The sequence below is a fragment of the Typopeltis vanoorti genome, chromosome 8 (assembly GCF_054136105.1).
Source record: "Typopeltis vanoorti isolate ZY-2024b chromosome 8, IOZ_Tvanoo_1.0, whole genome shotgun sequence".
Lineage (NCBI taxonomy): Eukaryota > Metazoa > Arthropoda > Arachnida > Uropygi > Thelyphonidae > Typopeltis > Typopeltis vanoorti.
The window spans coordinates 17,425,197-17,450,766 of record NC_143556.1 but is presented as its reverse complement, the minus strand read 5'-3'; the positions used below and the strand labels follow the sequence as shown (position 1 = coordinate 17,450,766).

The window sequence follows — 25,570 nt, the reverse complement described above, 5'->3', positions numbered from 1 at the left end:
AGGAAATTTTTCAGCACTTGGCTTGATGGGAAAAAACAAAATAGGTCATTCCCCAGAAATTGAGTAAACATAGTTAGTATGAACATCAGGACTAGATTTTTCACTGGAAGAGTAGTGAATGAGTAGAACAGCTGACCAGAGACTGTTGCGAGTGTTTTGTCGGTGAACGTGTTCAAGAAGTATGATAGGTACTCTGTGGATATTGTGGGCATCCCACAATGAATCTTCAGACTTCAATGGAGATGTTTGTGAAATAATAAGCCTTTAATTTTTAAAATGTACAGTGTACATTTTAAAAATTACATTCCAACTATTTATAATATAAATAAAAAATATTTTACCTTCTCTGCACATTTCCGTACTACATTGGCCAATTCTTGAACAACCAGATCTACACATTTAAGTGCTGGTTCTTTTAATTTTGAAATTTGCTTTTTAACTATGGCTTCAAATGCCATATCTGGAGTAAAAAGACCAACTCTGAAAAAAAAAAAATAATAAAATAAATAAATAAATAAAATCATATGAAACAGTTATTTCATGCTAAGCATCATAATGCATAAATGAATGTTCACTTACTGCTACACAAAATTTACATTACTGAACCTATGATTACCAAATTTGCATGGCCTTCTCATTTGACCAAAAAAAGACTAGAAGATGCCTTTTAATGTTATAAGTTTACATTTACAGTTAACAAGATGACTCTTTTCATCCCAGTAATTATATCATTGTTATCAAAATTTCATTTGCTTACGAGATGTAACAATAAGCAAGAGTGAATTAAAACAGTCTGTAATGCATTACAAATAGAGTTAAATAATCATATATGTTAGCATATAGAACAATCAGGAAAAAAAAAGTTAACAAAAAGGAGAAGAAAGTGATTTTTGAGACAACACTAACAGCTAAATGAACCATTAATAGCAAATTGTTATAAAAAGTAATCTTGCATCGGCAGAATTAGTAACAACCATGGCAACTACAATTATTTATGTTGTTTTTTTAACACACACACCTGCTGTGTTTTGTATTCAAGAAATTAATCAAATGGGCTCTACCCATGTATAAATATATAAATAAAGATTTTATTTACATGAAACAACAAGATGACACTAAATATTGCAGGCAGATTTTTTTTTAAGTATTTGATTTTGATAGGAATTCAGAAATTAATTACTGTAACTCATTTGAAAAAACATTTCTGACAGTTATCAAGTAAACAAGCAAACTGTGCATAAATATCCAATTATCAAAGTATAAAGATGAATCTAACTATTGGATTCTTTGTTATAAAAAGTGCCACTATTAGTTCTACCAATCCTAAATTTGTACAGCCTCCTATCTGACTACGAAAAGATTACAGAATTACAGAAGGTTTGAAGCTTGGATTAAGCAAGAAAGACTAGTATCAAACCACTGGCTTTGAAAACTGCTTTATTAATTTCTAATTAAGAGTTCAAGTAATGGCAGATAATTTTGCTAGTTTCATTATAAAACAATCATTTTCATTTTCACACAATAAAAGTTATTTCCAATGGTGTATAATGCTTTCTTTTTTTTTAAAAAAAAAATCTTATTAGAATTACTGACACTTCCTGAAGACCAGAGAAATGCAGTGGACAATCAAAAGTATATGTCACATACAACAAAATAATAAACATATTTTAAATCTTAAACTAGATAATCCCTGGAGCTTTGAGGAGGAGAACTTGAGCAATGTGAGGTACAATCACATAAAAAACAGGCTTTATAATAAATGTCACTATAAACATACCTTATTAAGAATACTAATGGTGCAAGGATATTTTGTCACCAAATGTCACAGAGAGAGAGAGAGAGGACAATGCACAGGAATGGCATATGAATATTTCTCATCATACATTGTAACAATGCAGATCTAGAATATACTATACAAGAATACATATGACTTCAAAACAACAAACCTAACTAACATCACTGTCTCCTATTTCATTCCATCTACTTCTGTTCTTTGGAACAGCCTTCCCCCCAAAGAATACATTTTCAGCTGTTCAAACAAAATCTGAATAGATTTCTCCTTTCTTTTCCTCCTGCCTACACACAACACTAATGTGCTATAGATATTGTGACCTTTCATATGTGGATTCATCAGATATACATAAATAAAAAGGATGCAGGTCTCAACTGTTCAAAGGTAATAGGGGTAAAGATCATTTTTGCAGTTATCATAATAATTTTCTGGTGTATACACTCAAGAAGACCAGATATTATAATAGTTTAACACAATATTTCGTGATTAGTTGCTAATCAACAATTTCATTATCAATGTATCCATTATGTGTCACATCTGATACTATCAGATCTTACATTTCATTCGATTTTCTAAAGCATTCCTAACTATATCAATATCCACTTATACTGAACTCTCCCTCTGGGTCTTTTCATGTCATTTTTGTTTAAACATTTCTTTAGGTATTCTTTCATCTCTCATTCTATTAAAGTGACTATGACATCTAAGATATTCTTGAATATTAATAATGAAAAGTTATTTTCTGATGGTTAATTTTTAATACGGTTGTGCCATTGATGCTATTTTTTCACTCCCTTAATTTTCATTGGAACTCTCATATATCACTGATCAACTGTTTTATTACCAACTCTCACATAAATATAGGTAACCCTCGTACAATGCGGTACTTATACAATGTGGTTTCAATATAACGCGGCCTACAAATGATAGTAACCCTTGTTCAACGCGGTCTGCAAATTGCAGTAACCCTTTATCTTTTCATGTTTTTCACCCCGCGAATTAAAAATCAAATTTTATTTTCGTTAAATTACGTCTGCTCGTATCGTGCATATAGTTATAAGTAGCGAATTTATATTAGGGGAAATACCCTTTAGTACACATGTATGTCAATTGTTTACCGCATAAAGTGTTTATTGGTGAAAATTGTCTTCGTTTTCTGCCAGGAAAGTGCATTAAAAATCATAAGTATGTTAATCTCAAGCTGAGCACTTTATTTTCTGGTGAGTTACATACAATATGTGATGTTTTTTTAATGTATAAATTTTATTTTTATAGTAATGGCCACTTAGCGGACTTTTGCGATATGGTTGAAAACGAAATTAGTGAATTAATTAATGGAGAAATAGATTTAAATGAGGAGAAACTGGTACAATTAATAGATGATGTCGAACCAAAAGGCGGGGAAAGTTCTGCCGAAGATTCTGAATGTGATGAATCCGTTAAAGAATTCAGTTTAAAGAAATTAGCAGACAGATTGGACTTGAGAAGAAAGTTAGCAAGTTATTTTACAGATAATGATCCCTCAATGGAGCGCTCCAGAAAATTCATGAGACAATTGGATTTTGTTTAGCTCCATATTATGAACTTAATAAAAAATTGCAGCATAGTGGTAAGCAAGGTCTTATTACTGACTTCTTGATAACTAAACTAGCCGAAGTATGCAATGAGAATTATACAAATGATGTCCAAGAGATTTCAAGTGATGACGACGTCTGCCACTCGTAACTAAAGAACATCTACAAAATGTTCGTTTTGAAGACAGTGATGACGATTAAAATATGCACTTTTTATTTTAATTTAATTTTGCCTAAAACATTATGCGAAATGAAGTTTAAAGAACAATTTGTATTTTTATAAGTTTATATTATGTATTTTGTTTGATATGCCATTTGTTGTTCATATATATATATAAAAATGATTTCAGAACATAACCCTACCTTTTCTGTGTAATCTGAGTCTCACATAATGTGATTTATATAACACGGCATTTCTGTGGAACCTAACATCCGCGTTATACGAGGGTTACCTGCATACTAAAATTGAACACTGTGTTTTGTATAGATTGTTGATCTTGAGGAAGATTTCACTTCTTTTTGATATCAATTTATATTACTGGCTTACCATTCTTACTTATTCTATTACTTATTTCAATAATTAATTTGCCATTTCATATTGAAAATTGTATATAAATAGTTAAAATTAAAATGTTCTGCAAGGGCAGTAATGAGAATATAGCTATTTTCGTTTTCATCTCCTAGCTATTTTCATAGTATTTATCTTTTTCTGGCTGTTTCATAACAAACTATTGTTTTGAATTATGAGTCATGTTCTTCTGGCCAGTTTGCCTTATATGTTTATAAAGGATGGAAAAGTCTGCTATTTCATCAGACTGGGTAACTCACCTTTTAAATAAAAAGCCCTTGTTCAAGACCTGAAGCGGTACTTTCTCAGTGAATGAGTTCAAGAAGAGCTATGACAAATTATGTGTGAATCTTTGGACTCCATGGAGTTTTCGGCATATAATAACATGCTTTCCAAGATTCAACAAACTTATATAAAGGAATTTAAAAAATTATATATATATACATGAATACTACACATGAAAGGATGCAAACCATGTTCTTGGAATCAGCTTAAGGAACTATCCCAACTTCAATAAATATGGTTGTATAGAACTGCCTCAAATCTGGGAAGCAATGATTCTGAGAGCTTCAGCCTAACAGCCAAGTCTAAAGTTCTGAGTACTACCTACTAGGTAGCACTCAGGACTGTAGACTTACCTCTGTTGTTTCTACTTCAATCATACTTAACCTATGTAGTGCCTACATGCACATATATAGTATATGTTGTTAATTTCCTTAAATAATACTGTTATGAATAAAGCACCACCATTATCCCTTAATGTAGAATAAGCAAAGATGGTATAGTCTGGAGTCAAATGAATATATTTACATGGAATAAGAGAGAGAGTGTGCAAACAATGAATGTTTGTTGTTAATTTGTTGTTAATTCAAATTAATGAATGTTGATGAATGATTATAGATCACAAATAGGGTTTTGAGAAAAAGTTAGGGCATGAAAACATGGTATAAATTCCTGAGATATATGAAAAGTGAAGACAGAAACGAATTTGACACTGTTAGCATTCAAGAACATAGAATCAGAGTTAATCTAACGTAATGTAGTCACTTTAACAGAATAGGAAAAGAAAGGTTAACAAATTATTTTGATGTCGGAATGTCAGAACAAAGACCTGTGGGAAACTGTAGGTGAAGTGATGTAGTTAGCAGTGCTTTAGAAGACTGAAAGATATCTTACGATATTAGAGTTAAGACACATAACAGTGATTTGGAGAATAACTTCAATAGGAAGTTAGTAATAATGTAAATTTATCATGAAGCACTATTATAGTATCCTGAACACTCCTTGAGGATACATAAAAACTTTGATGGGATGATAAATTCAAATAATTAAATGGCATGCTATACTATCCCTACTATGCTGGGGAAACCTATTTTACTTCCACCACATTTCTTATGAAAACAGTATTCTGATTATGAAAAATATATGTTAATTATTAAAAACAGTATTTTCAATGGCAGACAAAAAAGTGACTTATTAATCCAACTATTAATCCTGAATGTGGTCTTTTCAACACAATCCAAATACATTATTGATAAAGCTATTTACATATTGTAGAGAGCAGGGTAGAGTAAGAATGGTGAGGAGAGAACAGTGCAGTTGAAATTATTTTTGTGTAGGCAAAGAATGCAAGTGAGGGAATACTGAAAGGTACAAAAAGGTATAGAGAAATAAATGGTTTGCTTAAAATAAAATGTGTTGTAAAGCTGAATGCAAATTGTTAGCTTCTCATTAAATACAATTCTGAAAGATCACCATGTGAAAATAAAATACAGTATATCTATGGCTCTGTACGACTTTACTTTTGACTTTCTGTACTTCTCTTTATTTCTATATTGCAACAATTTAGCAAGCCTCATTATTATTCAGTATAAAGGAAAATACTCTATAAAGCAATGGAAACTATTAAAAAGAAAACATACATTAAAGGAATAAAATAAACATACCTGTATAAAGTAATGAGTTCTTTTTTTCCAAACGACATAGCAAGCTTCCTCGTGCAATTTAAACTTCTATTTTATTGATATCTTTCAAAGTAAACTGTTAAAAAATATACAAAATAGCAGTATAAAATCCCTCATTAATTTTGACTTCCCAATGTTAAAGAAGAAATAAAAATTATAACCCATAAAGCAATTTGCCAGACATTGAATCCACAGTAGAAAGATAAAAGAAGCATATACTTACTACATGCTTCATTCTAAAGGAATCTAGAACTCCTAAGACCAAAACAGAGCTGAGATGAGAAAGAGAACCTATATCACCAGAGAAGTAATCATTATGCATAACAAAGAACAGGTAATATCATAACACCAAATATCAGAAAATGTACGAAGTTTCTGACATTTAAACATATTTATGGAATGCAAAGCATAACTGAACATAAGGATATAAGACTTCAAAAAACTATTCCATGAAACAGCAATAAAGCAGTAGCAGCATACACTCAGAAAGAACGTAATTATGAGTACATCTCAATACTAGAGGTAGAATAAAACATAAACATGAAATGTATAAAGGTAGATAGAGTTAGATGAGTGTGAAAGTTTTGTAGTGGCTACAATATATATAAATAAAGAAGGCTTATCATAAAATCAAACTTCTGAACTAAAACTTTGTTTTTTTTTTAAATGAATTACTCTCATTATTGACTACTGACTTCAAAAATATATCTGCATAACTAGCAGATATATTTGAGCATCTGAACAAATTTAATCAAAAAATGCAAGGACCAAACGATAATTATTTATTTGCATTATAGTTAATGGATTAAAATCTAAAATCCAACTTTGGAAAAATGAAGTTAATAATTGTTCACTTTCAATGCTTAGTCAGTGTTTTAATTCTAATCCCAGCAAAGAACTATTGCAGGGTGACATATGAGTATGCTTGTGGAGAAGCTTCATTTTTATTTTGACCAAATTGACACATGACTGAATTCAAAATTCATTTGAATCACTATCAGAAAATATTTCAGACTTTGATCTTTTAATGAAAGAAAAGGAAGAGCTCCTAGATTTAAATAATGATTGAGTTCAGTTATCTGAATTCTGATAGACTGCAAAAAGAAGCACTCCCAATTTAAAAAAAAAATATATATATATATATATATCAGGGGTGAATATTCAGGGTGTGCTAGGTGTGAAGTGCTCATCCATGGAATAGCAATATCACCGATATTATATTTTTGCATTTATTCCCATTAAAAATTTCCCTAATTGTTTCCAGACTTTGTGTGATTCATAAAATTAAACACAATACACTAATGCTTCATGAAGAGGGCATCTGAGGACATCTTTTCAACACGTAAACATTGCATCACATTCTCGTTAATAGTCTGGGTATGTGTTCAAAATACATACACCTTTGAGCCCTTTGAAAAGAAGTACAGATGGTGCAGTGGATCAAATTCTTAGCGTTCTAGTAGTTTTCCTCTCAGAAGGTGAGGCAGGGTGAGCTCTGAGACAATAGCACCTAGAGGTTGCGATTGGTTATTGTGTCAGTTGACTGACACAATAACCAATCAACTAAAAATAATCAACTGACGTGGTAGGCAATTTTTATATATAATTTTCGATAAATTTATAATTTTTTATGTCCATGTTTACAATTGGAAACAGTATTGTAATCGAAGGAGGTAACCTTCATCCTCCTCTTCCAAATTTTACACCTTTGAGTAATTCAAATATACCAACCCAAATATAGCATTTTCCTTCCTTATTGTTTTCTAATAGATACAGTATCTTAAAACAAACACATTGTCCCACACTCTGCACAGATTTGGTTACAATTAATTGATCAAGTATTCAAAGTTATCTGAAAATTAATTGAATTAGACCAATTAAGATGAGCAGTGATGTGCTGTATATACACTCTTAAAACTTTCATACGTTGATAAAAATGCAATCATACGGTCAAACTGATATGAATTTTGTAGTGCAGGTTGCATAAGCCATGACAGCACACCCAACTGAAATGGATATGTGATGCCACTAATAATTATATACATATATTAGGCCCATATATAAGCAGTTGGTTGGTCAACCTATAGTAACTTAGTACCATAAATATATGGGAAGAGATCTGGGAAAGGAGGAACTTGTTCACATTAAATTTGAAGGCATGTGTATTGCATTCCTTGGGAGGGAAGGCTGTTTCAATGAACAGCAGCATCAGCAGTAAGAATGACGAAGGAAGAGAAACTTGTTTTTATGAGTATGGAGCTGGACCATGAAGGGATGTTGGATGGTGGCTACATACATTGCAAATACAAAGAGAAGAAATTATTGATGATAGTTCTGATAAACATTTATCATGGAAATATTTCTTGGAGATCTACTGGCAAAAGCAGTTAAGATGCTTCTTACTGTAACCTACCTCTGAGCAGTCTTTCTTAGATGGTCATGATCGAGAATTTGAAGAGATGATATTTAAAAAAGTCTCAATCAGGAATTATGGGTAGCTTTTTCAAGCATCAACCCAGATTTTAAAAAACTTGCATTCACTGAAACAAGTACAAATCTTATCACTGAATAAATGAATTCTTATTTTACTTTGTGATTATTTTTAATGACAATGCAATAATAAATTATACAATTTAAATTATTTCTTTCCTTTACTTTCCCACTCAATTCTAAAAGAAAACTCAGACAATGAGCATTAGTAAAAATTTGCTATTAAAAAAATACTTTTATTATGAAGAATAACATTCTGGTTTTTCAAAATTCATTTGATTCCCCACACAAAACATGTAAAGTCAAGAGTTTGCAAAAATTGGTACATATAATGACTCTTCAGTGTGCTGCACAAATGTTTTAATTTGATTAGTGTGCCATGATTCAAAAAAAAAAAAAGGGTGGGAATCACTGCCTTATACTTTAGATGCAAATCAACAGTTTTATGATATTAAACCACATTAACAAAGGTGACATCAAGCTTAGCCCCCGCTCCCTCCCCTGCAGGAAGCCGGACAAGTTGTATCATGTTGAAATTGCCGATGGGACAGGACCAACAAATCTTTTGTGCTTCCTGTTTGGGTATTGAGCAGGCAAGCAACAAATTGTTATGGGTGCTTGTCATGTATATTTATTTAATTTTGTTTTGTTTTCTAATATAATAGCCATGGTGAATGATACTGTACTAATAACAATTTTCTCACCACCATACTGAATAGTAAAACACAAGTTGTATCGTAGCAATAAATACAACACAATGTCCTTACAACCTATTTCAAAATAATTGATAAAGGAAATTTATTGTAAGAATTTTCAGAGATTATCCTTCTATTCTTTTACATTAAGAACTGCTTTTAGTTTATTTCCAAAGAAAGACTTATCCTTTAATCTCTCATTATGGTTTTGGAAACTACCTGGGGTAAAAAATGTGGGAATAAGAAATCGTGAAGCTGTTATTATGCAAAAATCTGCATTTCGAAATCTGTTGATATGCTAATGACTTTATTTGAGAGAGAATTTATGATATGTCATGTGAAGTATGTGTATGTTTTATACAATGTTTGACTGTACTATTAGTAGATAAGAACAGAAACTCTACCTCCAATTTAACTTTTGTATTTATTACCTGGATGTAAAATCATTGCAAATTCAATGCACTGACTGGTAATTAGAACATAGACATGTAAATATTTCTTTCTGGCTCTCTCTATTTTCAATGAATTAAAATTTCATTTAAATGAATTAAAAACATTTCTGATGTAGAGAATACAAGTGGTCGCAGTAGTTCATAGTTGTACACCCACACTTCGTAGAGCCGACCTTGGCAATGTGCCAAGAATGGTCAATTCATGCTGAAGGTGAGAAAGAAATAAAGGATGTATGAATTGGTCACCAATACATGAAATCGCGCACTTTATATGTAAATTTTCCAACTGTTGTACAAGCAAAATAGTTACCACTTTAAGAACTACAATTTTTATAAAAAAAAAGCTAATTTTCCGACATATAATAATAAATAATTATCCCACGAAATGCAGTGATTACCCTAATATTGAAATGGATTCTTCTTTTGACATGTGTACATAGTGATACTTTAAAACAGCTGGAGTTAATTGGAAGAAAATTACTGACTAAAAGAAAACTAATGACTTTTCTTTTGCTGTTTTTGAGGATAAATGTAGGATGATATATCATGTTTGAATGTAGGATAATAAAATCGAAATATCACTATGCATTAATATATATACATCACCAGGCAAAAATTTTCTGTAATGCACAATATTTTGAAAAGCAAACGGGAATTTTTTTTTTTATTATGACTTATAAGATAACATTACTTTATATATAGTGGCCAATTTGCAAAAATGTGTCTGCCCAATGTGGAAGAGTGCCTGACATGCAACGTACACAAGACATGTGAATGTTAAATAAATCTACTAAAAGTCTTCAACTATAAATAATTGCTGCAACAACTTTAATATGAAATCATCAATAAAAAGAAAAACCCAAGAAAACAGACAGGAAAATATAAAACATCAATAGCATTCATTTATTCATTCTCAACAGCAACCTAATAAACAAATGACACACTTGAACTACTTAAGCTAGAATTTTCAATAATAGCAGAGAGTAAACAGTGGAACAAGTGGTACACAACACGTCTTCAAAATTCAAATAACTAGATCTCGAAAATAAAACAGCAAATCAAAGACTGGAGATCTGAAGAAAATGGGTGAGGCGGGGGCAGACAGCATCAATGGTGGAACGATATTAAAAATAAAGATGCCCTCTGAATTTTCTTGAACTTGATATTATTAATAATTAGGATTGTGTAAGCAGAGTTAATCTTAAGGTATTATTATCATCAGCCTTCCACCAGGAGATTTATGTCCATCTAGGGTGACAAAGTTAAGACCTCCACAAAATATCCACATCATACTGGATATACATGCAACTAAAATGTGTTCAAAGTGGTTTTAGAGAGTTTCAATGGTTTACTTACTGTTTAATGCAAACAATTAAACAGTAAGTGAACCATATAGTAACTAAGTACCATTGTAGGCCAACCAATATGCATATCATGAATTTAACCACCAGTACATGCTTGCCCATGCATTTTGTCATCTAGTAAGTAGTTGCTAACTAGACAAAATATAATGTTTATTATTTAATTAAAAAAAAATAACTTCTCCAATCATGGTACTATATCCCTAATCGCGTTTTGGAACTCCTACTGACTTATTGGGACATATCATTAAAAAAAAAAAATAGGGATTCTTGGGACAGTATATTTTTTCCATAGTGAAGGTTTTGCATAACATGTCAACCATGCATATATACATATTTTCTCAATTGCACTCAAATGCTATGCTCCAGAACTAACATCTGTCCTCCACTGTCACTACAACCTTCTATTCTCAGCCAGCACTTATCTTAGAAAGTAAGCATATATATCCAACTTATTCAAAAAAAGGGATGCCATCTAACTACTGAGCAATTCCCATCACCTCAATCCTCTCCAAAATAATGGAGATCATCAACAGTCAACTTTGTCACAAATGCAGAAGATATATTCTATCACCTACCCTCAATTCTTCTATATACAAATGATCTACTTTCAATTACCACCAATCCCACCTGCAGCTTTGCTGATAAGAGCACACTCCCTTTATACTAATAATGTAGTTAGTATAATCTAAGCCTCAAGATCATCTGCATCCATAAATACTGATCACTATACAATTCTTCAATAGAGCCAGGATAACTTAGTCACATTCAAAACCACCAAAACACATTCTTGCCTTTTCTCTCTCAAAAGGAACTTCAACTTACACTCCTTTACCACCAGTAATAAAGGAATCACCAGAGAGGATCAGATCTCTCTTTAATCTGACATTTACTTCCAGCCTCTCCTGCAATAATTTAACTGAGAAGAAAGGCCATGCTTGCCAATGATGAGATTGTGCAGGAGGAATGTATGGAGTGAATTTGATGGACAAAAGGACTTATATACTGAGGGACTACATTTAAATGGTTTTGAAGTTAGAAGTTTGGAGAAAATGTTGTTTAGTGAGAGTGTGGTAGTGCAAAACCAGAGAAACTAGAGATATTAGGGAGGATGAAATAAAGGTGTAGGCCAAACAATTCTTATGGGAGACTTTAACTATGGGGACATCAATTGAAGAAAGAAAGAAAAGGGGGTCATGGCAAGGTGGAAGTGGGATTTATACAGTTGCTAAGGGATAATTACATGAAACAACATGTTATAGAGGGAACAAGGGGTTTGAGGATGCTGGATCTGATACTAGCATCAGAAGATGTATCCATAACCAAGGTAGACCATGCAGTCTTGATTTGGGAAGTTTGCCAAATGTGGAGTTCTCTGTCAAGAAGGGATTTATGTTCAAATATAAGGCTGGTGATCATGAGAGACTCAGGAGTCATCTTGGAACAGTGCCATGGCTTGAGAAGCTACAAGGGAAGAATGTCAATAGTGCATGGCAAGTGGTCAGAAATTGCTTGAGAGTAGCAATATCATCAGACTGCATACCCAAAGTAAGGAAGAAAAACCCAAGTCAGAATTAAGTGGATGAGTAGGGATATAGAGGAAGAGCTGCATGGAAAAAAAAAAAAAAAAAAAACATTGTGAGGAAATATAAAGAAAAAAAAGTGATCAGTATACTCATGAGCAGTACCAAGTGCAAGCAAGAAGGGTAGCTAGTATGGTAAGGAAGGCCAAATCAGATTATGAAAGAGAATTAGCCAAACAAAACAAAGTAAACCCAAGAATTTTTTTCACTGTACCAAGTAAGAAGAAAAATGACTATGGTAGAACGACTTTAAACAATACTCATTGTAAGAAGGTGACTGAACCAAAAGAAACAGTTGAGTTGATGAGTGATTATTTTGCAAAGGTGTATTATCCAGGTGGTGATTTTACAGTTGCTGATGTGCATATCAACATTGAGGTAGATGAATGTTCAGCACATTAAAAAATATGAATGGGACTGAATGCATATCAGCCTATGTGCAATGTAAGTGCAAGAGAATTGGCATTGCCTCTGATGTAGTTGTTCAATCAGCTCTAGCAGGGTTCCAAGGGAGTGAAAAGAGGGTAGGGTAAGATAGTACCACTGAAGGTGGCTCCAAGACAGAGGCAGCAAACTACAGGCAAATTAATATATCGGAAGTGGTTGTTAAAGTATTGGAAAAGTTGGTGAAAGGTAAAATACAACAGTTGGTGGAAAGGGAGGCAATATGCTATAGTGAGCAGCATGGCTTTGAAAAGAGTAGGTCCTGTCTTAGTAACTTATTCACATTTTATAATAAATGTGACAGCAGAATTGGATAAAGGTAATGGCTACACCATGATACTGCTCAACTCTGCCAAGGCATTTGACAGAATACCACATGGAACACTATTACAAAAACAGGAGCAAGTGGAATGGATATGAGGCTAGTAGCATGGATGGGGGGTGGCTGATGGACAACACCATGGAGTAGTATATGGTGGTGTGGAATCTAGGAGAATGATAGTGACTCGTGGAGTACCTCAGGGTTTGATACTAGAGTCACTACTCTTTTATTTGTATATCAATGACATGGGGAAGGGGTGTTCAACCCGTCGATCGTGGAGTGATTTTTGGTCGATCTCTTGTGTATTCCTGCTTCCTTAGAAATTTAATTAAAACTGAAAACATAATATTTTATTTATCATTATTTCATATTATTTTTAATTCGCTTTAAGTGTATTGCTATTGTTTATTTATTTTTCATTAAAATTGTCAAATCAGTAATTTTCTTATATGTCCGGGTAAATGAATTAATTTGGATTAGTGGAAATCAAACAGCAAGCTGAGTGAATACGATTATAAGCAAAGTGTAAAAACTCAATTGTAGCTTAAATATTAAATATTCCAAAGCACATTACATTGATTTTTTACTTAGGTTAAGTCCCATGTGAATATTGTAAAAAAATAAACTTTGTTTGTCTCGGTATAGTTTGTATTATATGTTTTTGTAAATAACTCTTTTGAAGCTAACTGTATATATACTGCTTTAATAAGAATATGTTAGAGTATTAAAAACAAAGGCAATGTTTTTGTCGCCGAAGCTGTACATGGCAGCATTAGAAAGATTTTATTGAAACTTGTATGTATGAGAAAGGCTTGTAGGCTCTAAGTGTAAACATCGCTGAAGTCAGTCAGAAAGAGTTCAAACAACTTTCCGATGGCCGGCAACTTACAATCAAAAGAAAGCGGAGGAGAACAAAAGGCATGCCAAACTTGAAACTTAAGATGAAAGACTCATACCGATTCTTTGGGGGTTGCCAAACTTCATGCACGGTCTCAGAGGAGGCCTAATAAAAAGGGACTGAAGCAAGCAGAAGGAGTCCTGGTTCCAGAATTGCTGTCAGAGAGGAGGCTGCCCAGTCCAGAGTCGCCGTCAGAGAGACTGCCCTGATCCACATTGCTTGAGACAGGAGTTTCCCGCTTCCAGAAAGGAGCTTCTCGGTTCGAGACGTCGCTAGAGAGAGAGATTACTTCTAGGCTGCAGACAAGGTTTCAAATTGCCGAAAGGAAGAGTTCCAATTGCCGTAGAAAAGTTTTCAGGCCGGGTTAATGTAAGACATTCACCAGTGTGTTGCGTTTTCATTACAATTTGATGAATCAAACGACTTCACTGATATTGCTCAGTTAATGGTATTTATTCGCATGGTATTTCAAGATTATTCAAGTAAAGAAGAACTTTTGAAAATTATATCATTATTGGGAAGGACTAGAGGAGAAGACATTTTTTCGGCATTTGATGAATTTGTGAAACAACAACACAAACTTCCGCTTTTTAAACTTGTGTCTATTACTACTGATGGATGCAAACATCACAAACCAGTTTAGACAAGTTTGTAAAAATTCAGAAAAATGCAGCTAAAATCATATGTGGACTAAGGAATACAACTCCTGGAAAAATAGCAGAATTCGAATCCAGCCTTGTTCCTTTAAAAATTAGGTGGCAAGAAAATCTAACCAAATTTGTAGAAAAAAGAGCCAACCTTGCACATCATAGAACAAGTGAACTTTTTAAAAACTGGAACAATGCATGAATTCATAGAAAATAAAATTCCCTTGGATTGTCCAAATAAAATAGCCAACTTCCCTGCATTTCCTCCAAATCAAGACAGAAAAATATAGTTATCAACTCTGAAATAGGGAAACATGAGAAAAAAAGCCGAGAAACCCCTGAAATCTTGAGATCATTAGCCCTTTCAAAAATAATGGAATATGGACCTGACTCAATAAAGATCTACACAGATGGCTCCAAAAATCCAAATGGCAATTCTGGGAGTGGCGTACTCATCTATGGCTCTCATAATATAGAACTAAAAACAACTAACAGTATTGGATGCAACTCATACCATGCAGAATTAATAGCCATTAACACAGCACTGCAATATTTGGACAAACAAACCTCAAAGGAGTTTATATTTTTCACAGATTCCTTCAAGCTATTAAGAACTGCTACATTAGCCATCAAGAAATACTTAGAGACATAGCAAAAAAAAAACATAAACTACATAAGGATTCCGAAATAATCTTCCAATGGATCCCATCCCATGTGGGATTAAAGGGAGTAAAAATGGCCGCAACATCAAGTGATACCACAGATTTCGATCTTTTTTAAAACCACCCAAAAAGAAAACATAAAAAGAACAATTCTTCAGGATATGACTCGCCACTGGTACTCAGCAAAAAATCCTGGAGCTACAATCAACTCCAAGTTTAATTGCAGTGCCACTACCATGATCTCTCGCCTCAAGACTGGCCACACAAGACCAATCAAGTTTAGCAATGGCATAAAAGTCTTCGTCAACTGCAAAATCTGTAACATCGAGGAAGCATCACCAATGCATTTGCTAAACTGTATGAATATTTCCAAATGTGAACTCTATAACAACCCAGAAAAGGTACTGTATAAAATACATGAACTTGATCTCTATGATCTGGTGTAATAATACCATGGGATAATAAAAAATAAAATAAAAAATAAATAAATAAATAAACTACTGATGGCGCTCCTGCAATGATAGGTAATAAATCAGGCTTCATTTCATTATGTAAAAACAATGACAAATATCCAGATTTTTTAACATACCACTGTATTATTCACCAACAAGTACTGTGTAGTAAAAGATTAAACACAAAAGATGTTTTGGATATTACATTTAAAATTGTAAATTCTGTTAGAGGAAAAGCCTTGCAATGGCAGTTATTTAAATTACAGGCAGATGATGATAGGGAACTTCTGTTGTACAATAATGTTCGTTGGCTCAGCAGAAGTCAATTTTTAGAAAGATTTCTTGTATTAATTAACGATATAAAAATTTTCTTGATGAAAAAGGAGATATTTATCCACAATTGAGTGATAAAAGATGGTTGTTACACTTATTTTTAGTAGATTTCTGTACGAAATTAAGCAATTTAAATTAAGAGTTAAAAGGTAGAGATAAAAATTTAATTGACATGTTAAGTTCAATAAAAACTTTCCAACAATACTTACTTTTATTAAAGAAAAATATAAATGACCGCGAATTTAGACATCTCTCATATTTATTAAAATTTTTTGAACAAAATCAAGAAATGCTTCGCTATGATTTAAAAAGAATTTATTCATGACATAGAATTAGTTGAGGAAGAAATAAATTCAAGATTTAAAGATTTTAATAAAACTGAAATGATTGTATCTTTTATCAATCATCCATTTCAAGAAAACTTGAACATCACAGAAATTTCAAATAAAATTAGTGGGCTGTTTGATATAAACCAAGCTGAAGTAGAACTTGAGATAATAAACATTCAAAATAGTTTACATTTAAAATCAATAAACAATGAAGTCATTTGGAAGTATGCACATGAAAAATACCCAATATTAACTGATATTGCGCGAAAAATTCTGTCGTGTTTCAGATCGACATACTTGTCAGAATCCGCTTTTTCAAATATGACCATCATAAAAAATCAATAAAGAAACCAAATTACAAATGATCATTTGGATGACTGTCTGCGATTGGCCACTTCTTCATATCAACTTGACTATGAAAATATTGCAAGGTCCAAACAATGCCAAATTTCACATTAACTTTTTTTTTTAATCGACCAGCATTTCCTGTAACTTGTGAGTTTGTAATCAGTCTGTTGTTTTTTCTAACTTTGGTTTTCCAAAATAGAGAAATAAATATTTTATTCCAATATATTTGGGTTTTTTTTTGTTGTATTAAAATAATTAAAAGTGATAAATAAATTTTTAAATACACAAATAAAGTTTTTAGTTGTGTATTTTTTTTTTAGTGGTTTATTTGTGCGTAATCAGATATCAGGTTGGGGGAACGTGATCTATATAAGAGAGTAGATCGCCGAATAACTTATATATAAGAGAGTAGATCGCCAAATAACTTTTTATAGAAAAGTAGCTCGCATAATAAAAAAGGTTGAACACCACTGACATAGGGAAAGATTTAAAAGGGGATATTCAGTTGTTAGCTGATGATGCAAAACTGGGGAGAGCAATAGTTGATAACGATGATGCAGATATCCTGCAGGATGATTTAAATAAATTGGCATTGTGGGAAAAGGATAACGATTGTCAATTGTAAAATGTAATGTTATGTACTTTGGGTTGAAAAGATTGCATATGGTGTATTTGTTATGTTGATGGTATTGAATTGCAGGAAATTGATGAGGTTAGGGACTTTGGGGATAGCATGGACAAAGAGTTAAAGTTCAGAGGGCATATTGCAAAAGTTGGTAAAATCGTTCAATGAATTACTGGGATGTTTAAAAACATGCTAACAAGTAAAGATAAGGAAGTTATTATCCCGCTTTATAACTATGATTCAGCTACATCTTGACTGTTGTGCACAGATTTGGTCATCTGCGTTTCTTGGGGACCAGGATTTGTAGAGAGGATTCAGAGAAAAGTGACCAAGATGGTGATAGGTCTGTGGAATACTCCCTACGAGGATAGGCTGAAGGTTTGTAGGTTACAAAGTTTAGTTGATAGGCAGAAAAGAGGGTACATGATAGAAACTTTTAAGATATTAAAGGGGCTTTATAGAATTGATGCAAATGAAATTTTTCAATATATGACAAATAGAGAACTAAGGGCCATCCCTGTGTAAGAATGTGGTTAGCAGGGGTGTGTGGACCAGATTTTTTACATGGAGAGTGGTGAGTGAGTGGAATAGATTCTGGAATTGGTTGCTAGTTCCCTGGTGGTGAATGGATTCAAGGAGAGGTATGACAGGATTTGCATGTAAAATGGTTAATTTGGGTCTCCCACGATGAGTCTCCAGACTCCATGGAGATACTGTAAAATAATAATATCACATTAATAGCTTCCTCTGCCTCCGAAAAAAAAAAAATACACATTCTCTTCAACTCAATATGCTATTTTTCATCCATCTAACTACTTTTTACTACACCTTTTAATACAAGAGCAGCAGTTGCAAACACCTCAAATCTGCTTCTCATCATCTTTTACTATGGAACAGTCTTCTTCATTAAGTATTCACAAACAGCTATAACCTGTACCTCTTCAATAAAAATCTCAATAAACTCCATCCCAATCCTCATCTGCACCCAACACAGCATTGATGTGCATATAGGTCCTTCGATCTCTCATGTATGAAATCAACATAAATAAATAAATATCTTTTATATCACCACAACATGTCACAGGTCCCAAGACTTATGACATGACAGTTCTGTACATAGGCACTGTTGAAGAAAGTTGTGCTACAGTTAAGAAGAAAGAAATGTGTTGGTGTGTTATTTGAAGTACAGGGGGCTGTAATCATTGGGAGAAACAGTATGGGGGGATTACTGTTTCCAAAGAGCAGGGGGGGGGAGGAGGATAAGAAGTTGGGTCAATGGGTTTTGACTAGCAGCTGTTTGTGTCCATTCATGATTCAAGGAAAGTGGGGGAATGGTAGTGGCCAGTTCAGTGGTGCAGTATCTATGGAATTACCCATAGAAAAGACAATGCAGCAACACAGAACCTATGGAAAAGTGACTAGTGGGAGTAAGTGTGAGAGAGCATTTGTCAATTAAGAGAACAGCTCTCTTCAGAATATGATCAAGTTATGCTGAGGGAGGTGAAAAGTGCACTCCTCCAAATGTGAGAACAATATTCAGATATTACATATCTGAGATTTATAAAGTATCAGGAGTTGAGCAGTAGAGAAGTGTGTTTAAGAATAAAAAGATTACACAGATTTTTGGAGGCTGAAGAGACCTGACATTTTTGTACCAGGATAGCATAGATGTGAAAGTCAATTCAAGAAGAGAAAACTGATCCTAGTTGGCAAAATAGAACATTGCCAGATGAGAGAGAAAGGGTGAAGCATAATCTGTCTTATGGGATTGAGACACAGGATTGCATTTTTTTGGCATTAAAATTCACCAGATTATCCTCGTCTCACTTGATAATGACAAGGAGATCAGTGTTTAAGGCACTGGTTAAAAACGATCTTGAGGTGCAAATTATCTGAGACAAGATATTATAAATGAAAGAGAGAAGTGGAAATTACTGTAATCAGCAGCAAATTATCTGAGACAAGATATTATAAATGAAAGAGAGAAGTGGAAATTATTGTCATCAGCAATGCTATGAATAGAACTGGATGTAAGTGAGAGAAAGAGAGATCATGATGTATAAGGAGGAAGAGTGTAGGTCAAAGCCCAGAGCCCTAGGGTAGGTACACCAGAATTGATAGAAAAATCCAATGAAAGGAATCCAACATTATAAACCAACATAGCAAACAGATAACCAACATTATCTGCAATGAATAACTAGAGAGGAAGTTGGCAACCCATTCACAAAGGGAAGGAGGGATACTATAAAATAGTAGCTTGATAAGAAGGCCACAATGGTAGACTCAATCAAATGTCTTGAAAATATCAAAAGTGACCACTTGAGTTTCTCTAAACTTCTCTGTGGCCAGTGTCCAAAGGTGAGTAAGGTTGGCTAGACAATCTGCTGTGGAAAGAGAATGGTAGAGAAGGAGAATGAGACCATATTGGTTATCATCAAGTAATGGGCAAGTCTCCAAGTAGTGAAGCAGTTAGCTGTTGACCTTTTCCATTATTTTCAAGAGTATTGAAGTCAGAGCAACAGGACAATAGTTTGATGGTTTACTTTTGAGACTTTTTTTTTTTTTTTGGAAACAGGCTGGATAAAAGTTGAGCGCAAGTTTTTAGTACAACTGGAGGAATACCATCAGGGCAAGGACTTATTAGCATCAAGGCTACTGAATATTTTTCTGTTATATGCATGGATAGGCTTATATGTTTGTCACACATAATGAATTGGATTTAAACGGTATTGATGCGAACACAGATTGATAAGAAAATAACTATTTATTAACTTAAAAGGTAATATTTCGCTGGTATTATATCCAGCATCTTCAGAGCACACAAACAAAGTTTGTTACAAATGCGAGACAATCACAATTCAGTGTAACAGTGGGGCTAGTATAAGTAATTGCAGCATGCAACACAAGACTAAAGTCCTAATATGGTGCCATCTAAGTTATAAAAAAAAATAAAATAAATAAAATTAAATTTAAAAAAAAAAAACAGTATTACAAAGTTTTGAAAAAAATATAGTAGTCCTTGAAACTTTTGAAAAATAGTAGTCCAAAGTTTGAAAAAAATAAAATTAAAATGAACAACCTCTCTGACTTGTAGAAGCTTCTGTGCAGTACTTTTTTTTTTTTTTTTTCAAATTGATCCTGGGGTATCCAAAGCATGGTCTGCCAGACCCAACTTGCCATAACAAAAGTGCCAGATATATTTTTTGTGTTTATTTAGGCGGATGTCCACTGTTCTTCCTGTCTGTCCATAATAGGCTCGATGATATGAAGAGCACTTCATAGACTCCTGAATGTGATAAAGGAGTGAATCTGTCCTTAGGTGAATGGATGAGAGTTGCCAATTTCACATAAGGTTTAAATACGGTTTGCAGTTGGTGTTTGTTAAGCACCCTAGATATCTTTTCAGATGTGCCTTTAATTTATGGGATGGTGATGGTTTTGTTGTAGTCTTCTATGGTAGATGGTGGGGGGGGGGGGACTGGGTAGCATTTAGTATTTTATCTATCTTATGGGGATTATAGCCATTGGTTAGGAAGGTGTGGTGCAGGTGAGAAACTTCAGCAGCGAGAGCAATGTCATTGGAACAGATTGCTCTAGATCTATGGATTTGTGTTTTTAAGATACCATATTGTTGAGAAGGGTGTGATTGTTTGTGTAAATATCTCCCAGTATCTGTGGGTTTTCTGTAAACCGAAAATGATAAGGAACCTTCTGGAAGATGTGGGATGGAAGACGTATTAGGATAATGTGTCCAGGAAGGGCAGGCAGTCATTGGCTTCTAGTTCCATTGTAAAGTGGATTTTAGGGTGCTGGCTATTTAGATGCACTAAAAATGTATTCAATGTGTCTGGGCCATGTGGCCAAATAGCAAACACATCATCAATATAGCGTAGCCAGAGACTAGGTTTGAGAGTGGCTGTGTTGATAGCTAGCATTTCCAGATGTTCTATGTAGAAGTTGGCTAAGGGGGAGAAAGTGAGATCCCATAGCTGTCCCATCTAATTGTTTGCATATTTTCCCTTTCCAAGTAAAATAACCTGCCTCTACTGTGAATTTAAATAGTTGAAATATATCAGGAGGAAATTGTGAATTTAGTAAGTTAAGTGTTTAAGTCAATGGTACATTAGTGAATAATGAGGTGATATCAAAACTCACCATTAGGTCTGAACTATTTAAGGTGTGGTTTTCTAAAATACTTTTTAGATGGGTAGAATTTTTAACAAAAGAGGGAGAATTGTTTGTGCAAGTGGCTAGAAGTTTGGCTAAATGTTTAGCTAGTTTATATGTAGGACTGTTTATACTATCTACAATAGTGCGTAAAGGTGTATCTTGTTTGTGGATTTTTGGAGCTCCATATATTCTGGGTGTTTTAATGTGAAAGGGTTTGAGTTTGTTGACTGTTTCTTTTGGCCAGGAAGTGACTGTTCAATAGCTTGCACAGCTTATTCTTTCGTGAGTTGGTGGGATCTCGATCTATAATTTAATATGTTGACCGGTCTTGGAGAAGTGGGTGCATTTTGCTTTCATATTCTGTTGTATCCATTACTACAGTTGCATTTCCTTTGTCTGATTTGGTTATTGTAATGTGGTTATTATTGCATAGCTCTTTTAGAGCCATTATTTCTTTATGTGGGATATTATTTTTGGGAGACTTAGAATGGATTAGGATATTGGCCACATCTAACCTAATATTACTGGCTATTGCTGGAGGCAGGTCGTATATTCGACGTTCAACGGAAGCCATTATTTAGGTTTTTGGAACTTCTTTAGGAGTAACGGCAAAATTGTGTCCATGACTTAATGCACTCGTGGCTTCTTTAGTTAAGGTTAACAAAGATAAGTTCATAACGTTCACAATCTAAAAGAGCTAAGCAATAATAACTACATTACAATTAATCTATCTTAATCTTGGGCTTTCTCTGTTCTGGGTCCTTTTTCCTGTGGTTTTTATTTTTTAAACACCTGTTTAGTTAACTTTCCCATTTCCTTTAAATGAGAAAGTTATCAAATGTTATGGCATACAAATATACAAATGTAAGGTGGCATGTATGAAATCAAGTTCTCGGATTTCCTGAATTTGATTGTTTATGTATTGTATTATGTAGCAGAAATTGTTCAACTTTGTCAAATTATACAAAAAGAAAAATGGACTGATGGAATGGTGAATCATCTTGCTGCTGCTGACTGTGCCAATTCATGCCTGGAGGCAGTCTTTGAGCAGTGCCCACCAGCTGTACTCAGATTGTTATCTCATTTGCTAAGTTTGATTACCATGTGACATGTTTGACTATTTATCCAGAAAGTCAATGAAATATGATCTAATTATTCCTTGGTGATTTTAACCCCCAAGATTCAAGATAATCATTATTCTTACTCAATACTCTGAACTTCTTCCTTACATGCTCTGCCTTCATGTTGCATTAATACAAGAAAGAAGAAACTGGGGGGGGGGGGTCATCTTATACAACCGACATAAGATTAAAACCTAAAAATAGCCTAAAATTTATGCCTCGTCTTATACGCCTGTCATCCAATATGCCAACATATATGGTATATTTATTCCATTTTCACACAGGATCAAATGGAAGAAAAGAAGTGCTACACAGAAGTCATAAGTCAGAAGGATTGTTTTTGGAATCTGCAGCAGCTTTAAAACATTCAAACCTCACATGTATGGCTGTATCAATTTACCAAAAAAATGGGAGACAGTCATTTTAAGATCAAATAAATATTTTTTTTTAAATCTTTCTTTATCCAACAATAGATGGCACCTATTAGGACTGAGTTCCTTGTGTTGTCAGTTTTTTTTTTTATTATTATTATTTTATTTTTTTTTAACTAGTCCCACTGTTATACCAAATTGTTGCTGTTCATGTACTGTGATAAACTGTTTTTGTGCTCTGAAGATGCTGGATATAAGACCAGTGAAATATCAGCAAATAAGTTAAATAAATATTAATTACATAAGAAAAGTGAATATTAGTTCCAGCATTATGGCTTTTTATTTCAGTAAATATTAATTATTTTTTTATTAATTTGTGTTGTAAATTAATATCGTTAAATAACTTGACACAATATAATTAGTAACCTTTGCACAGAACTGCACAATAAAAAGCAATAAATTGTACATGAACTGCTAACACAAAAGCCTTGTAACTTGTTTAATTATACTGTATTTTAGATGAAAGACCAGATTATGAGTCTTCTGTAAATCTCAGAAGATCCACAGCCTCTTGAGGTTACAGAACTGAGAGTCATTGCTAGAAGTTGACTAATGGTGTGATTAGGAAGCATGCAAGTAAAGGTTCACCTTGTGGCATGTATGTAGAATGGAGTACTATAAGATACTATGAGTGTGTCTTAGGTTAATATATTCAAAGTGAGACAGGATAGAGGGAAAATTAGATATTTAGGTATAAGTGACTAAAAATGGCTCTCCCTCCAATGAGTTCTTGACCTCCCTGGAGGAGCAATGATGATAATAAACCTGATATAGAAATTGGAAGCAAGGATAGAAAAATTAGAACTCAATGGTGGACACAGGAAGTTAGAGGCAGTGAAAGAAAAGAAGAAAGCATATCAAAAGTTCCTGGCAAATAACTTAGCTTGTGCTCTTAGAGAATACAGAGACAAATGTAAGAAAGCTAAACACTGTGTAAAACTAGTTAAATAAAAGTCATGGGAAGATTTTGGCAAGAACATAGAAAATAAATATCAAGAAGGTGGCAAGATATTCTGGAGGTGGTTGAAGAAACTCAGAGATGTAAAAAACACTGCCCAGGCATGCAGTCAGGAATACATATCCATACTTAAAGTAGAAAAAGACATCAAAAGCCTAAAGTGTGGAAAGGCAGCTGGAGAAGATTATATTCAACCAGAAACTCAAGTATGGAAGTATAAAAGTCTTACAGTAGCTTCACTGCATAGTTCAGAAGGCCTGGACAGAGAGACGAATTCCAGATGACTGGAGTCAAGTTCTCACAGTATCCATATATAAAAATGAAAATAAAATTGAATGTGGGAATTACAGAGGTATTTCTCTACCAAGTGTTAAAACTGGAAAGATTAATGCAAGTATACTTGAGAAACGATTGAGAAGGATTGTGGAAGGAAAGCTTGGTTAAGAACAAGATAGATTCAGGCCAAATAGAAAATTTCAGGATCAGATTTTCCCTTTACGACAGATAGTTGAGAAATCATGGGAATATAACAAAGATCTGTATTTAAGTTTTGTATATCTGGAAAAGGCATATGACAAGGTACCAAGAGAGAAGCTATTCAATACGCCAGTTATATGGTGTCAATGGGGCATTATATCAAGCAATACTTAGTCTTTATTTGAGTTGTAAGTTAAAACAGTTGAGATATCAAGTGAATATAATGAAGATCTATATTTAAGATTTGTAGATCTGGAAAAGGCATATGACAAGGTGCCAAGAGAGAAGTTATTCATTATCTATATGGATCACATTATAAAGGAAAGTGGTATTAAACCTGATATCAAAAATGGAGATGTTAATCTCAGAACTTTGCTTCATTGCGAACGATGTTATACTTCTAAATAAATCTGCTACAAGTTTGCAAGATTCTCTGACTAAATTGAATAACTGTTGTAATAGATATGGTATGAAGGTCAGCATTAAAAAGAGAAAGACAATGAAAATAAGTAGAATTGTTGAAAATGTCAACTGTGTTGTGAACAGGGAACCTGTAGAACAAGTAAAACATTTCAGCTACTTAGGCATGATTTTTACTGAAGATGGTAAATTAAATATGGAAATAGACAACAGAATCAACAAAGCTGATATGGTAGGCAGTCAATTGAATAAATTCATATGGAATAAGAGAAAAATTAGTCGGAACACTAAATTAGCTGTATACAAGACAGTGTTCAAGCCAATTTTAACTTATGGATCTGAGAGTTGGGTTAAAATAAAAAGCTTGACCAAAGATCTGCATTAGTAAGGATTTTATTAGTCATTTAGTAATTTTGAAAGTAAACCTACTAGTTGACATTGTTAGCATCCAGGA

General features: G+C 33.4%; 1 protein-coding gene across 6 annotated transcripts in view; it reads right to left on the bottom strand.

The window, feature by feature from the left end:
• LOC150103765 (dynamin-like) overlaps positions 1-25,570 on the bottom strand; it is a 519,391-nt gene that overhangs the window by 277,608 nt on the left and 216,213 nt on the right. For all 6 annotated transcript variants that reach the window (XM_090397139.1, XM_090397140.1, XM_090397145.1 and 3 more), the window contains exon 10: positions 342-480. In XM_090397139.1, coding sequence (XP_090253265.1) covers positions 342-480 — 139 coding nt within the window. The remainder of the gene's footprint in view (positions 1-341; positions 481-25,570) is intronic.